Source organism: Saimiri boliviensis, chromosome 14 (genome assembly GCF_048565385.1).
Source record: "Saimiri boliviensis isolate mSaiBol1 chromosome 14, mSaiBol1.pri, whole genome shotgun sequence".
NCBI classification, from domain to species: domain Eukaryota; kingdom Metazoa; phylum Chordata; class Mammalia; order Primates; family Cebidae; genus Saimiri; species Saimiri boliviensis.
The window spans coordinates 11,946,283-11,960,720 of NC_133462.1; the positions used below are offsets into that span (position 1 = coordinate 11,946,283).

The following is a 14,438-nucleotide window of genomic DNA, read 5'->3' on the forward strand; positions in this document are numbered from 1 at the left end:
GGCTGTGGACCCCAGCTCTGCTGCTCACAGCCGCTTCTCCAGCTCACTCCTGTCCTCCATAAAACAGAGACAGTAGTGGCAGCTCCTGCTGGGTGACAAGTAAACGTGGAAATGCACACATGCGCTCGGGCACACAGGCAGGTGCCGGGGGCCTCTGCAAGTGAGGGCTGTGCTTGTGGTCTTGGTTCTTCCCAGCTGTTAATATTCTTATGGTTGCTGTTTAGCTTTAGAAACATACCTGGTTCTCAGTCCTGATTCTGCCACTTACTGGCACTGTTACCTTCAAAGAATGGGGAAAAGTGACTTTTTTCCTATTCTGTGAAGTTAATTTTTGATTAGCCAGTAGTATAGGAACACACTCTCTGTGCTGAAAAGTATTTCCAGGCAATCCAGATCTCGTACTGTCTTCTGTAGCCATCACCTGCGCCCCATCGCCCTCTTCAAAGGTGGCAAGGGCACAAATTGGAATCTTTGAGGATCTTCTTCTGTGCACTTAAGTCCATGGGTGCTGCTCCTAGAAACTCATTTTTATTCTGTGATGATCCCCAGCCTGGCACCCCCACCCTCCACCACACAAACAGGACCTTCTGGGCATAAGGGACCTCGCTGGCCTTCCTCACTTCACTCCGTGTCTGCTCTAAGAGTTCCTGCGCCTGGGTGGGCCTGGATTGCCCACCCTACATTGATGTGCTGGCTCGCCCTCCCACCAGGTGCGCATAAAGATCCTGGCCAGCTTGGTGACACAGTTCAACTCGGGCCTCAAGGCGGAGGTCCTGTCCTTCATCTTGGAGGATGTGCGGGCCCGCCTGGACCTGGCCTTCGCCTGGCTCTACCAGGAGTACAGCGCCTACCTGGCTGCAGGTGCCTCGGGCTCCCTGGACAAGTATGAGGACTGCCTCATCCGCCTGCTGTCCGGCCTGCAGGAGAAACCAGACCAGAAGGATGGGTGAGGGGGCTGGCCCTGCACCCTCCTGTCCCCGAGAGGCCCTCTCTCCTGGTGCTGCCCTGCCTTTCTGGTTCTGACCACCTCCCTCTTCGTCACCCCCCGAGGCAGTCCTCCTCACACTTTTCCCACTCTCCTCTCCTCTCCTCCCCCCCTGGAGGGTTATTGCCTTGGGTGCGGGCTCCGGTTGCGCTCCCTGAGCTCCCAGCTCTGCCGCTTGCTCTGAGTAGCTTCGTCACTCCCCCTCTGTGCCTTTTTCCCATCTGTAAATAACAGTGCTCAACCCATGGGCCTGGAGATGGAATTCTCTGCACCTCATTTCCTGCCTGAGTTGGTTCTGTAGCTTCCTCCCTATCCTTGGCCTCCAGCTTAGTCATCTGTCCTCCGCACAGCAAGTCCAGGAACACTCTGTTACATAAATCCTTTTACTACTTCCCCATAAAGAACCGTCCATGGTTCTCCATTGCTCTTGGGATAAACACAGCCCCTCACTGTCACCCACCCGCTTTGGCCTTACTCCCTAAACATTAGCCGAATTGGCCTTCTGTCTGTTCCTCGACCGTGCCAGGGGCACTAGTGCTTCCTGTTGTGTCCACCTGAAACATTCTTCCCTCAGCTCCGCGTGGTTGGCTCCTTCTCATCCACCAGTGTGCTCAAATGTGACTTCAAAGTGGCCTTTGGAGGCCACCACATCTAAAATCCCATCATTCCCTCCCATTGTTATGTTCAGTGAATACAGTTAGGAATTCCCGTTTGATGAAAGGAAGAAATGAGGTTCAGAGAGGTACAGTCTTTGTGCAGATCATCCAGCCTGCAGCTTTTGAACGCTGGTCCATTCGCCTCCAAAGCTTTATAACCAAGGACTTGAACAAGCAGCACCTGAGGGAGGGCCCACTGGCTCTGAGCTCCTATAGTTAAGCAGGGCCAGGGAGCCAGGCGGCCTCTTCCTCTGCACCATGTCCTCCCCCGCTCCCTCTCTGGCAGGATCTTCACCAAGGTTGTGCTGGAGGCACCGCTCATCACAGAGAGTGCCCTGGAGGTGATCCGAAAGTACTGCGAGGATGAGGTGAGGGCAGGCTTGGTTATTGCTGCCTGGGGCAGGGGACAGGGCTCTGCTCTCAGGGGTCTGAAGGGCACGCAGCCTAAACCTTGTGGCAGGGGATTTCAGGAGGCACTGAGCCCTTTTGTCCAGTACCTGTTGAGAAGGATGCAGAAGAGTCAGCCCAAAGGCACACTCAGGTGGACTGAACTCGGGTCCCCTCACTCTTGCTGCAGAGTCGCACCTATCTGGGCATGTCCACGCTTCGAGACCTGATCTTCAAGCGTCCATCCCGCCAGTTCCAGTACCTGCATGTCCTCCTCGACCTCAGCTCCCATGAGAAGGACAAGGTGATCCCCTCCTCCACTTCCTGGTTGCCCACAGCCTGCAGCTTGCAGAGGCTGCCACTATCCTGAGGAACCGGCCCAGCCTCTTCCACACTCCCTTGCAGTTTCTCTGGGCCCAGTGCCTTCTTGCATTGGTTTTTTTGGCTGTTGCCAGGTTTCTGTCTGTCTGTTTTTTTTCCATTTTCAGTGGCATGAAACTACCTAGAAACCAGGGTCACCGTGCCTGAGTCTGCCTGCGGTGTGTGCACACGCACATGTGTACTTGCCTTCCCGGGTAGGGCAGCCCACTCTCGCTCTTAGGCCACCTGTGGTGGCCAGCACCAGCTCCTGGTGCAGCCCAGTCCTATGCTGGGGCCTGAGGGCATTGCCCAGTCAGGGAGCCGGCCTGGCCTCAGCAAGCAATGAGGACACGGTGTGCTCAGCCTCCGAGCAGAGCAGCGTTCAGCTGTGGAGCCCTGGGGAGAGAGGGGCCGACCATCTGGTTGTGGGGTGGGCAGGGGAGATGTTTCAAGGAAAGCACGTGGGAGGAGGGGATGTGTGCATGGAAACCTGGAGAATGAGTAGCTGGGTGTGCTCTAGAAAGAGGGGACGAATGTGCACATGCTGTGGTTGAGAGAGCACCCTTGACCCAACCTTGTGCCGCAGCCTTTCCCAGCGGTGTGTTCATTCATTCTACAGACCTTCAGCGTGCACCTCTGGCCCTGGCCCTGTGCTGCTGCTGGGGTCAAAGCAGTGCCCAGGACCAGTCCCTGGCCTCACAGCTCCCAGCGGATGATACCTGAGTGAAACAGGGTTTAGCTGGCAATAGATGTTCTAGGGAGACTTGGCAGAGAGCAGCACTTTTAAAGAACTGGGAAGACTTCCCTCTGCTTGGAGCTTAGGGAGCAGGGCAAGGAGCAGTGGAGGGCAGATGGGCTGGTGAGGCAGGCAGTGAGGTGGTGCCACGGGTCCGGCCCTAGCCGGGATATCTCCCTCCTGTGCTGGGGCCTAGCCCTGGCCCTGGTAACAGCTAGGCTGCCCTTTCTCAGGCTTGGGCTTGTTTTCACAGGAGTGTTGCCACACTTGGAGGAACAGCTGTTCTTCCTCTTCCCTCTTCCCTGACCCCAGCCTTCTCCATTTCCTCCTCAGGTGCGCTCCCAGGCCCTGCTGTTCATCAAACGCATGTATGAGAAGGAGCAGCTGCGGGAGTATGTGGAGAAATTTGCCCTCAACTACCTGCAGCTCCTGGTGCACCCCAACCCACCATCTGTGCTGTTTGGAGCTGACAAGGACACAGGTTGGGCTCAGGTCATCAGATGCATATTGAGCGCAGCTGTGTTCAGGCTCGGCCCTGCGACCAGAGGGGCTGAGTGGGGAAGCCACCTGGACAGCAGTGACAGGAACAGACAGGACTGGACAGGAACAGACTGGACAGGAACAGGCTGGACAGTGACAGGAACAGACAGGACAGGGGCTGTGGAAGTGAGGGTGGGGGGCACCTGACCCAGCTTGGGGGTCCAGGAAAGAGACCTGGAGAACGAGGAGAGCCAGCCAATGGGGAGACCCCAAGAAGGACCAGGCAGGACCAGCTCAGGCAAGTTCACTCAGCAAAGCCCTGGGTCCCCCAGGATTACAGACAGATAGATGCAGGCCCTGAGTAAATGAACCATTAAATGGAAAGGTTGGGGGCCATGACAGGGCAGCACAGGAGGCCCAGTATGACCCAGGTGCCAGGAAGCATTCCCAGGAGAGGCACAGCCTTTGTGAGGTCCAGAGGCTGAGCAGGTGTAGAGGAGCTGGGCGCTGTGGACCCGGCAGAGGGGAGGGGGGACACAAAGGTGCAGAGACCAGGGCCCTTGAGACTGTTCGAAGGAGCCACCCCATACAACACTGGCAAACAGTGCAAGGCAGGGAGCTGGAGGTTTATCCCAAGGCCACGAGGCAGGCGTGGCTGGCTTGGAGCTGGAGAGGGACAGGGTCAGGATTGCACTTTAGAAAGATCCGTCTAGCTGCTTTTTGTGTTGGCATTCGAGAGGCTGGAGGTGCGAAGTCCTGGTCCCACCCCATTTCTTTGCCCTTCCTGGTTCCTGCTGACCCACTGCCCAAGAAGGGACAGGCCCAGAGGGTCCAAGGGGGTTAGAGAAGAGTGTGGGCCAATCTGATGCCCACCCCTGCCCTCTCAGAGGTGGCAGCGCCCTGGACGGAGGAGACAGTGAAGCAGTGTCTCTACCTCTACCTGGCCCTCCTGCCTCAGAACCACAAGCTGATCCACGAGCTGGCGGCCGTGTACACTGAAGCCATCGCTGACATCAAGCGGACAGTGCTGAGGGTCATCGAGCAGCCGGTGAGGCCCCTGAGCCCACCAGGCCCTGCCCACCCATGGGCAGGGCTGCGTCCCCAGCTCCGGTTCTTCCCCTACCTGCTCCCCCTCAGAGTGTGCCAAGCCCAAAGGGTGGTCACCCCGGGCCAACCCGGGCTGTGTAGCTTGCGGGCTGTCCGCATGTCCCTCATCGGTTTCAGAGGAAACATCAGAGTGGCCCAGCAGTTAGGAGCCTGGAGCTGGACAGAGCTGGGTTCGAGCTCTCTTCCCACTTTCTCACTGCGACCATGGGCCTTTCAGTAAAAATGGGGAAGACGTTCCAGTCCCTCCACACTGATGCACAGGGTCCATGAATTCATGTACATACACCTCGGTGTCACTGTCACTGTCTGTGAGCTGGCCATCCCTGTGTTGCTAATGGAACTCTTTACTGTCATTATGTAAAAATAAGTCCTTCTCACTCCTGCCCCTGGAGCCACAGAGCTGCCCACATGAGAAGCAGCTCAGTGACAGACTGGCACCTTAGATTAGAATGTCTGCTTTTCCAGTTTGCAGCAGGATTTGAAACCACCTTTTTTTTCTCTGCCCCTGACATTTTTGGATTACAGAACATTTTCATGATAAACAGGAGAGGGAGAACTGTATGTTATCCCCACCTATCTGCCATTTGGGTTCATTAGGAACCTTACCTGGAAGATGGGGATAGCAGCCTTCTGGTAGTCAGGAGGAAACAGATCTTTAGACCTATTCTCAAAGTCAGCCAGCTGTGTGGAAAAGTGATCCCAAGGGGCTGTGAGCTCCTCGAGGGCAGAGATGGTCGGTTTTAGTCAGGAGCAGAAACGTTACTAGGGGAAGGTGGCGCCCGGCCCCAGCTCCTGTGTTTGGCGTTCACTGTGGGGCAGGCTCTAGACACAGCAGCAGGTGGAGCCTCGTCTGGGCTCTCGGTCATGCTGGCTGCATGTGAGAAACCAAGTCATGAAGGGGGTGGGTGTGGCTAGGAATATCTTCACCAGTGAGTGGAGCACAGTGTGGGCATTCGAGGCAGGTCAGGTCTGAGCCACAGAAGAGGGGCCCGCAGGAGGACAGCCCAGCGTCCAGACAGGCTGCGAGAAGAGGCCAAGCTTCCTCCGACCTCTCCCGCCTTTCCCCACCTTTCCCCCCGCCTTCCAAACCCTGTCACCAGCCTCACCCTGGGCCCCAGCAGTCCCCACAGCCCCCCTGCCACAAATACCCAAGCCTCCCCTGAGTTCTCACCGTGGGTCTGGTCATCCCTGTCTCTGCCTCTAGATCCGAGGAATGGGCATGAACTCCCCGGAGCTGCTCCTGCTGGTGGAAAACTGCCCCAAGGGGGCAGAGACACTGGTAACGCGGTGTCTGCACAGCCTCACAGACAAAGGTGACCCCAGAGACCCCCACCTTTCCTGCTTTCCTCCCTCTCCTTAGCCTTCCCTGGGACCTGGGGATCCGAGCCAATGGTCCCCAGATGGTCGCACCTCTTGTGGGTCTCTGCCTGTCCTTGGGCCTCAGTTTCTCCATCTGGAACGCTGTGGTGCTAACTGCACATGAGCAGCCAAGGGTGAAAGGTTCCGGCTGTGAAGTTGCTCTCCCATCCCACACACCCACCTGTATGTCTTCCCTGAGTGCCCACCCTTCTCCATGCTCCCCTCCACCTCCAATATGGTGCTTCCTGCTGCTTCCACGCAGTCCCACCCTCCCCGGAGCTGGTGAAGCGGGTCCGGGATCTCTACCACAAGCGACTGCCGGATGTCCGCTTCCTCATCCCAGTGCTCAATGGGCTGGAGAAGGTATGGAGCCGGAGGCCTGTCTGTCCCCGCTGCCTGGGACGTGTGGGACCGGGAGGGGGCAGGGCAGCAGGTAGCTTCAGCAGCAGTTGAGCCACAGGCACATAGCAGCGGGTAGAAGGCGCCGTATCTGTGGTCAGAAGTCGTGGACACCACCGACACCCGTGTTCTGATACACACAGCAGCTCCTGGACTCATCTTCATGCGGACCGGGTGCCAGTGGCTCTGCTGCTTTCTCTACCTCAAGCAGGTCCCTTCCCCTCTTTGAGACTTTCCTCATCTATCAGGGATCATGACGCCCCTTGGCACACACACCTGACATGCAGGGGGCTCAGCTGGGGCACTCTGCCCTGAGGGTGTAGTGAGGGTAGGAGAGGCTGGGTGAGCCAGAACTCGCCCTCACCTCCCCTGGGCAAGCAGGGGTGGCTTGTCTAGAAGGGGAGTGAGGGTGTATCTGACTCAACCCCCACCCCACCACCTTCTCCCCGTAGAAAGAGGTGATCCAGGCCCTGCCTAAACTCATCAAACTCAACCCCATCGTGGTGAAGGAAGTCTTCAACCGCCTGCTGGGCACCCAGCATGGTAGGTGATGCAGCCTCCTCCCTCCTCCCCACCAGGGGGCCCACCCACCCGGGTGCTGGGGCAGGAGGCAAGATGGAGGGTGCCCTGCTCCCTGGAACACCAGCTGTACTGGACGCCTCCGTGTCTTGGAGCTCCCAGGCCACCCTCTGGGATGTTTGGATGATGGTTTCATTCCCGGCAGGGGCAAGACCATGGAGCTGGGGGCGGGGGCTCCAGCAGTGTCTCCCCTTCGAGGATCTGGCCTCACCAGCCGCTCTCATGCCCTGGCTCCATTCTGGTCCCTCCTCAGATCTTGCCTGAATCCCTCAAGCTGTGGGCCAGGGGCATTTTGTTTTGACGAGGTCAGAAAGAAACAAAAGTAAAATTTTCAACTTAGAAAAACTAGCAAGTAAGGTAGAAGGGGTTCTTCACCCCTTACGCCGGTGGTTGGAACTAGAGGAAGAATGGAGGCTGATCTGTTCCACGCCGACCCTGGTGGTTTAAAACACACACATAATGCCGGGCGCGGTGGCTCAAGCCTGTAATCCCAGCACTTTGGGAGGCCGAGGCGGGTGGATCACAAGGTCGAGAGATCGAGACCATCCTGGTCAACGTGGTGAAACCCTGTCTCTACTAAAAATATAAAAAATTAGCTGGGCATGGTGGCACGTGCCTGTAATCCCAGCTACTCAGGAGGCTGAGGCAGCAGAACTGCTTGAACCCAGGAGGCGGAGGTTGCAGTGAGCCGAGATCGCGCCATTGCACTCCAGCCTGGGTAACAAGAGCGAAACTCTGTCTCAAAAAAAAAAAAAAAAAAAAAAAAAAAAACACACACACATAGACAGCTCTGGGACCATCAAAAGAGCAGCAAAGACCACCCCCCTCGCCCCGCCAGCCTCCTCCCATCCAGGCCCCTCGCAGGGGAAGGTTCCAGCCACCTTATGGAAGTCCACAGCCTGGCCTCATCCTGCCCTGTTCTGCAAATGTGCATGAGCCCCTGTGCTGCCTTGGTATCTGTGTTGTTGATGTCTGTGTTGGGGACTACACAATGAGGTGGTCCTCCCTGCCCTCGGGTACACAGCCCAGGGCCAGAGACACCCAGCCATGCCACACTCTACCCAGGGTGGGAGCCCAGGATGGGGAGGAGCACACCGTGGTGACCTCAGGCTGCCTGAGGGTGCCTGCTGCCTTCAGCGGCCCCTTTTTCTGTTGTCAGTCACTTGCCCTGCTCCAGCCCTGAAAGCAGAGGGTACCTTATCTTTGCTCGCAGCTCCCCCAATCTGAGGAACTCAGACCCGTGTCTTCACTTAGGCAGCTGTACTGTCTCTCCTATCCTTCCTCCTGCCCGCTGCAGGTGAGGGAAACTCGGCCTTGTCCCCGCTGAACCCTGGAGAGCTCCTGATCGCATTACACAACATCGACTCCGTGAAGTGTGACATGAAATCCATCATCAAAGGTGAGGTGCTCCCCCCCACTCCAGTGGCCTGGCTGCTGTGGCCCCATGGGCAGGACCTCAATCACCTACATGCCTCCACTGGAATCTGCCAAGTCAAAGACTACCACTCACAGCCCCACCTCTCAGCTCTGCAGAGACACCTCCCTCCCTCCTTTTAGTCCCTCCTCCTCCTTCCTTCCTCCCAAGTTTTACCCTTTACAACCCCACCTTTTTCTGCCTCTAAGGCACTCTGACGTACCTGCTGTGGGCTGGCACAGAGTGGGCCTAAAGCAGTCGGGGTAGCCACGGCCCTCACCCTCAGGAACAGAAGGAAGCAGGGCACACCGTGAGTGGTAGTTAGAGGTGCCACAGCAGGGCAGACCCAGGGCTCCAGGGCGCTTGTGGGCTGGGGCAGATGAGGCAGGAGAGCTTGCCTCCAGGGCAGCAGGGTCGGGGACAAACTGGCTGGCTCACGATGGCCCACACTCACTGAGCACACTCTTCGCTGGGCTCTCCCTGAAAGCCTACAGGCCTGAGCCTGCTGGTCCTCGAATGTGCCACCTGGTGAGTATGTTAACTCCCATTGTGTAGACAGGAATTGGAGGCTCCAGAGAGGTTAGGTGACTTAACTCAGGGCCTTGAAGAAGCTAAGTGGTGTAGTGGAAAAAACAGAATCTGAAGTGAGATGGACCTGAGTGGGAGCCCCAGCTCTGCTGGTTCCAGGTCTGAGGACCACCTCCCCTGAGAGCGCCCCTCCACCCCTCCCTGAGCGAGGTTTCTGGGCCAGGAGCCATCCTGTCCCACAGAGCTGGACACCCTCACTGTCGCCTTTTCTACTCCAAAGACCGCTGTCCTTTGATTCCTCTTCTCACCCTCAGACCTGGGGAAGGGGCTTCCTCCCTGTGCCGCTCACTTCTGTGCTCCAGCCTGAAACAGCTTTTCAGTGACTTACTTCCTAACCTTCCCCCGCAAGTTCTCTCAGAAACTTTTGAAGTCAAGAGAGGAGCTTACGGAAATGTCAAATCCACATTAAAATCGAGCAGGCGCCAAGGCCTCCGGGGGAGACCAGCAGGGAGGAGAGAACTCCAGGCTCAGAAGCCAGGGCTGTGGTCTCACATTCCTGGACCCCTTTGGTGATCCGAGGGAGGTTCTATCCGTTCCAGGACAGTATGCTCATGTTGTTTGCGTACAGTTTGAGGGGATTCACACACACACACTCCAAGACCATTTGTGGACCCAGATTCTCCTAGATGCCCTGAGGAGCCTAGGCCCAAGGAGAAAGGGCCTTGCCAGAGGTCACACAGGCGACCAGGAGCCAGTCCCTGGAGGGGTCAGCAGGGCCTACCCTACAGACCCCACCTTTTTCTTCCAGTGTGTCCCCAGCACCCAGGCCACATTTTTCCACTGCTCAGACACCAGCAGTCTTGCTGGCCGCACTCTTAAGCTCCAGGTCACGAAGTCCAGTCCTTTTCTTGTGCACTGTTCGCTCCCCGATAGACCACCCTGTTCCTCTGGAGAGCTTGTCTATCACTAGACCCACTCCTGGTAGTCTGTTCCAGCATTAAGAAAACAGCATCTCTGCTCCCCCATATCCATCCTGGGTGGTGCCGGGGACACAGGAGGGACAGCCCCAGCCCTGTCCTTCCAGGGCGTACAGTCCAGGGAGGGAGATAGGAAGTCCCTGGCCAGTAACAACTGAGAGGAGTGTCCTGGGACTGGGCAGAGGGGTGACGTAACCCAGCCAGGGTGTGGGACATCAGGGAGGTCTTCTCGAAAGAGGGGACACTCGGGCTGAGACCAGGGAAGGATGAGTAGGCGGCAGCAGCAGGAGGCTGCAGGGACTGAGGGAGGCGTTCGCCAGCTGGTTCTGGACCTGCAGTGCCAAGCCTGGCTGACCTAGGGGACGAAGGAGGAGCCCTGGTCAAGAGAAGAGGTCAGGCTGTGGCCGCTGGGGAGGGCGCCCCTGGGGGCTCTTGCAGGTCAGGTGGGAATTTAGCCTGTCTCTTGAGGGTCTCTGGGAAGGGAGTCAGGTCTGATTTTTCCAAAGTCCCCTTCAGGCTATTGTATGGAAAGTGAATCAGAGGCTCATGGGAGGCCCAGGTTGGGGCCCGGGGCAAAGCTGACAGGGAAGGAGGGGAGGGGTGATTCTGGAGCCTTTAGGTGGTTGGGTGGGCAGCACCAGTGACCACCTGGCCCTGAAGAGGAGTGGGGCTTCCTCGGTTTCTGGCAGGTCCTCACTGCTACTCTGCTCTGCCCATTCAGCCTCTTCCCCACCTGTCTACGCCTCCCCCTCCCTTAGAGGCCCCACCCCTGTACTCTGTTAGCCTCTTAAGGATTTTTGGGGTTGTGGGGGTGCTCTTCTGGCTCAATAAAGACTTCCTGGTTGACACTCACATGGCAAGTGGTGTTTGGGCAAGGGCTTCAAAGGCAGTTCCTGGGGCCTCCCATTAGCACAACGGATTGGGGTACAGCCACCCACTCGGGGAACAGACCCCAGGGCCTGCCTTCGTGCGTGCTCGTGCTGTGCCAACCCTCTGGGTCCTACTGGTACTGGCACTTGGTGTTGAGCTAGGGGCTCATTGTATGCCCCGGCTCCAGCCGCCTCTTGTCCCTCCCTTCACTATTACTCTGATTGTGCCTGTATCCCCCACACAGACCTTGGTCTGGCACCCCCCATCTTCCCAGCACCAGCGCAAGCCCTGTGTCCCTGTCAGGAGTGGGTGAGCAGTTCCTTAGCCCTCTGCTGAGCTGGTCTGTGGATTGCTGTTCTCCCTGGAGGGGCTGGTGGAAGCCAATAGCTGCCTTCTCTCCCTAGCAGGGGTGGGCAGCCCTGCCATTCCCCCAGGGCTTGGCAAACATATCTTTCCCAAAGTCATCCTCAAAGAGAGGGTGTCACGGGCTCCCTGTTCCACTCACTGTGGGGCTTCCTGGAGTTGGATGTCTTCTCCCTTGAACCAGGCCTGCAGGTTTTCCAAGCGCGGGGCTGCAGTGTGCCTTCTATTGGGTCAGGGGAGTCTCCTGTCTCCTGCGGGGGCTTTAGAAGTCAGGGTTGGCTCTTCCCCTCCTGTGGGCAGACAGCAGGGCGGGGCTCCCAAAGGGTGGTGGGACTCCCACCTCCCAGGGGGCAGCTGGGCAGAGAGGACAGGCCCACTCTCCGCCTCCTCGCAGCCACCAACCTGTGCTTTGCGGAGCGGAACGTGTACACGTCAGAGGTGCTGGCCGTGGTGATGCAGCAGCTGATGGAGCAGAGCCCCCTGCCCATGCTGCTCATGAGGACCGTCATCCAGTCCTTGACCATGTACCCCCGCCTGGGGGGCTTCGTCATGAACATCCTGTCCCGCCTCATCATGAAGCAGGTAACCCACCCCTGGCCACCCCATCCCCAGGCTGCAGATGGCAGCAGGCCATGCTGACAGAACTCCCCTTCCCCTCCTGACCCCCAAGGGAGCCGGGTGGAGGATGGCTGGCTCTGCTCTGCCTTCTGCCAGGAAAATAGCAGTGCTCCAGGGTCTATGACTTGGCCAGCTCCCAGGTGATGAGGGAGGGCAGCTGGGTGGTAAGAGCATGGTAACCCTCAAGGAGCGTGCACTCAGGAGAAACATGGCTGCTCCTCACCCCCACCACTGTGCCCGGCCAGGATGCATCCCAGAGCTGAAACATGGTCCAGGTTTTTGAGAGGTGCTAGAAATTTGGGCTTTAGAAATGCCACAATTGAGTCCAGGCATGATGGCTCACACTTGCCATGTAACCCTTCGGGAGGCCAAGGCAGAATGTTTGCTTGAACCCAGGCGTTTGGGGCTGCAGTGAGGAAGAATCGCCCTACTCACTGCACTCCAGCCTGAGCAACAGAGTAAGACCGTGTCTCAAAAAAAAAAAAAAAAAAAAATTACCATGATGAAACAAAAAACAAACCCCATCTGCAAGCCTCAGACTCTGTTTTGCCTGTGGGTTGCCACTTTACACCATCTGGCTTAGAGGTTATATGTGGATTCAGACAGACCTGGGTTCAGACGTGCCCCTCCTTCCTCATTTGACCCTGCACAGGTCCTGCACCCCCACAGACCTCTGCTGTTTAGCAGGGCTCATATCGCCCCCTGGAGGCTGCTGTAAGAATGTACATGTGACCCTGGGCAGGTCTCAGCACCCCCACCGGCCTCTGCTGTTTAGCAGGGCTCATATCGCTCCCTGGAGGCTGCCGTGAAAATGTCATGAGAGGTGCTCCTGCAGCACTTAGCCTGGGCCTGGCCCAGCAGAGGAAATCCAGAAAAGGCAGCCCTGGGTTTTATTCCACCTCCTTCCCAAGTTGACCTCATGGTCCAGCTGCCTGGTTTGGGAAGACAAAGGCCCCTGGAGGGAGGTCAGGGCTGCTTGTGGCCCATCCAGAGGAATGGACGGTGGGATTTGGGCATGGTCTTGACAAGGTCTTTCTTCCAGTGTCAGGGGCTGGGGGTCTGCCTGTGTGGCCCTCCTGATGGCTCCCTCCCTGCCTGGTCCAGGTGTGGAAGTACCCCAAGGTGTGGGAGGGCTTCATCAAGTGCTGCCAGCGCACCAAGCCCCAGAGCTTCCAGGTCATCCTGCAGCTGCCACCCCAGCAGCTGGGAGCCGTCTTTGACAAGTGTCCCGAGCTCCGGGAGCCCCTGCTGGCTCACGTCCGCTCCTTCACCCCCCACCAGGTACCCCTTCCCCCTACCCCAGGTGTGTGGTGCCCCCTGGGTCCCTCTGGTTTGGGGGGAACTGAATGGAGGTGAACACCAGAAGGCCCTGCACTGCTGGCAGCTTTGGAGGGTCAGGGCACCAGGATCTGAGGTGTGCAAGTGGGGTCTCTGTGCCAGAGCTGTCCCCAGCACCCCCTTCCTGCTCTCCACCCAGCAAGCTCACATCCCCAACTCCATCATGACCATCTTGGAGGCAACCGGCAAGCAGGAGCCAGAGGCCAAGGAGGCATCTGCGGGGCCCTTGGAGGAGGTGAGGGCCCTGCAGCCTACCCATCTGGATCCTCAGATCCTCACCCGGTACCCCAGGCCAGCAAGGCTCACCGTGGCCTGCTCCCAACCCCGAGACACGCAGGCCACCCCTGCTTCCGAGCCACCTATCTCCCAGGGGATGCTCCTGCTGGAACGGAGTTGGGGGTCTGGGGGACAACTGCCCCTCCCTCCCTGTGCCCATAGTGAAGAGCTCAAAGACCACCTCAGGGTGGCCCCTTCTCTTTGCCACTGTCCTCTGAGCCACTCGCCTCTGAGCTTCTGTGTGGCCCTCCTCACCCCCAGGATGACCTGGAGCCCCTGGCCCTGGCCCCTGCCCCGGCCCCCCGGCCCCCACAGGACCTCATCGGCCTGCGGTTGGCCCAGGAGAAGGCCTTAAAGCGGCAGCTGGAGGAGGAGCAGAAGCTGAAGCCGGGAGGAGTGGGAGCCCCCTCCTCTTCCTCCTCTCCCTCAGCCCGGCCTGGCCCGCCTCCGTCGGAGGAAGCCATGGATTTCCGGGAGGAGGGGCCTGAGTGCGAGACCCCGGCCATCTTCATCAGCATGGATGATGACTCGGGGCTGACTGAGGCCGCACTGTTGGACTCTAGTCTGGAGGGGCCCCTACCCAAGGTAGGGAGAGCAGAAGGATCCGAGCCGGGGTGAAGGTGGCGGGGGCGGGTGCCAGGGTGCAGAGCGTGGAGGGGACCGCGCCCTCCGACCGGCTCCCCTTCACCTGTCACCAGGAGGCTGTAGCAGGCGGGTTGACCTCGAAGGAGGAGCGGAGCCCCCAGACCCTCGCCGCTATTGGAGAAGATGCTGTGAAGACCCCCAGCCCAGCCGCCGAGGATGTGGGGGAACCCGAGGCCAAAGGGAATAGCTGACGGGGCTCGAGGGGGAAGGGGGGTGGGACCGGGACGTGAGGCTGGGAGATGGGGCGGAGCTCGACCTGCGGATGCTTTGCCTTAAAAAAAAATAAAATAAAAGATGTGAAACTGGACAAGTTACTGAAAAGAAAAAAAAGGAGTAGTGGGCCTAGGTCGCGGGTGTGGTT

General features: G+C 58.3%; 1 protein-coding gene across 2 annotated transcripts in view; it reads left to right on the plus strand.

Annotated features, from left to right (window-relative positions):
• The window catches only part of SYMPK (symplekin scaffold protein), a 47,796-nt gene extending 33,409 nt beyond the window's left edge, over positions 1–14,387 (plus strand). For both annotated transcript variants that reach the window (XM_003940258.4, XM_010350980.3), the window contains exons 14-27: positions 711–946; positions 1,928–2,009; positions 2,219–2,332; positions 3,458–3,605; positions 4,492–4,652; positions 5,916–6,024; positions 6,333–6,433; positions 6,922–7,012; positions 8,346–8,447; positions 11,595–11,782; positions 12,923–13,099; positions 13,296–13,391; positions 13,694–14,017; positions 14,131–14,387. In XM_003940258.4, coding sequence (XP_003940307.2) covers positions 711–946; positions 1,928–2,009; positions 2,219–2,332; positions 3,458–3,605; positions 4,492–4,652; positions 5,916–6,024; positions 6,333–6,433; positions 6,922–7,012; positions 8,346–8,447; positions 11,595–11,782; positions 12,923–13,099; positions 13,296–13,391; positions 13,694–14,017; positions 14,131–14,268 — 2,067 coding nt within the window. In that variant the 3' untranslated portion in view covers positions 14,269–14,387. The remainder of the gene's footprint in view (positions 1–710; positions 947–1,927; positions 2,010–2,218; positions 2,333–3,457; positions 3,606–4,491; positions 4,653–5,915; positions 6,025–6,332; positions 6,434–6,921; positions 7,013–8,345; positions 8,448–11,594; positions 11,783–12,922; positions 13,100–13,295; positions 13,392–13,693; positions 14,018–14,130) is intronic.
• The last annotated feature ends 51 nt before the right edge of the window (positions 14,388–14,438 follow it).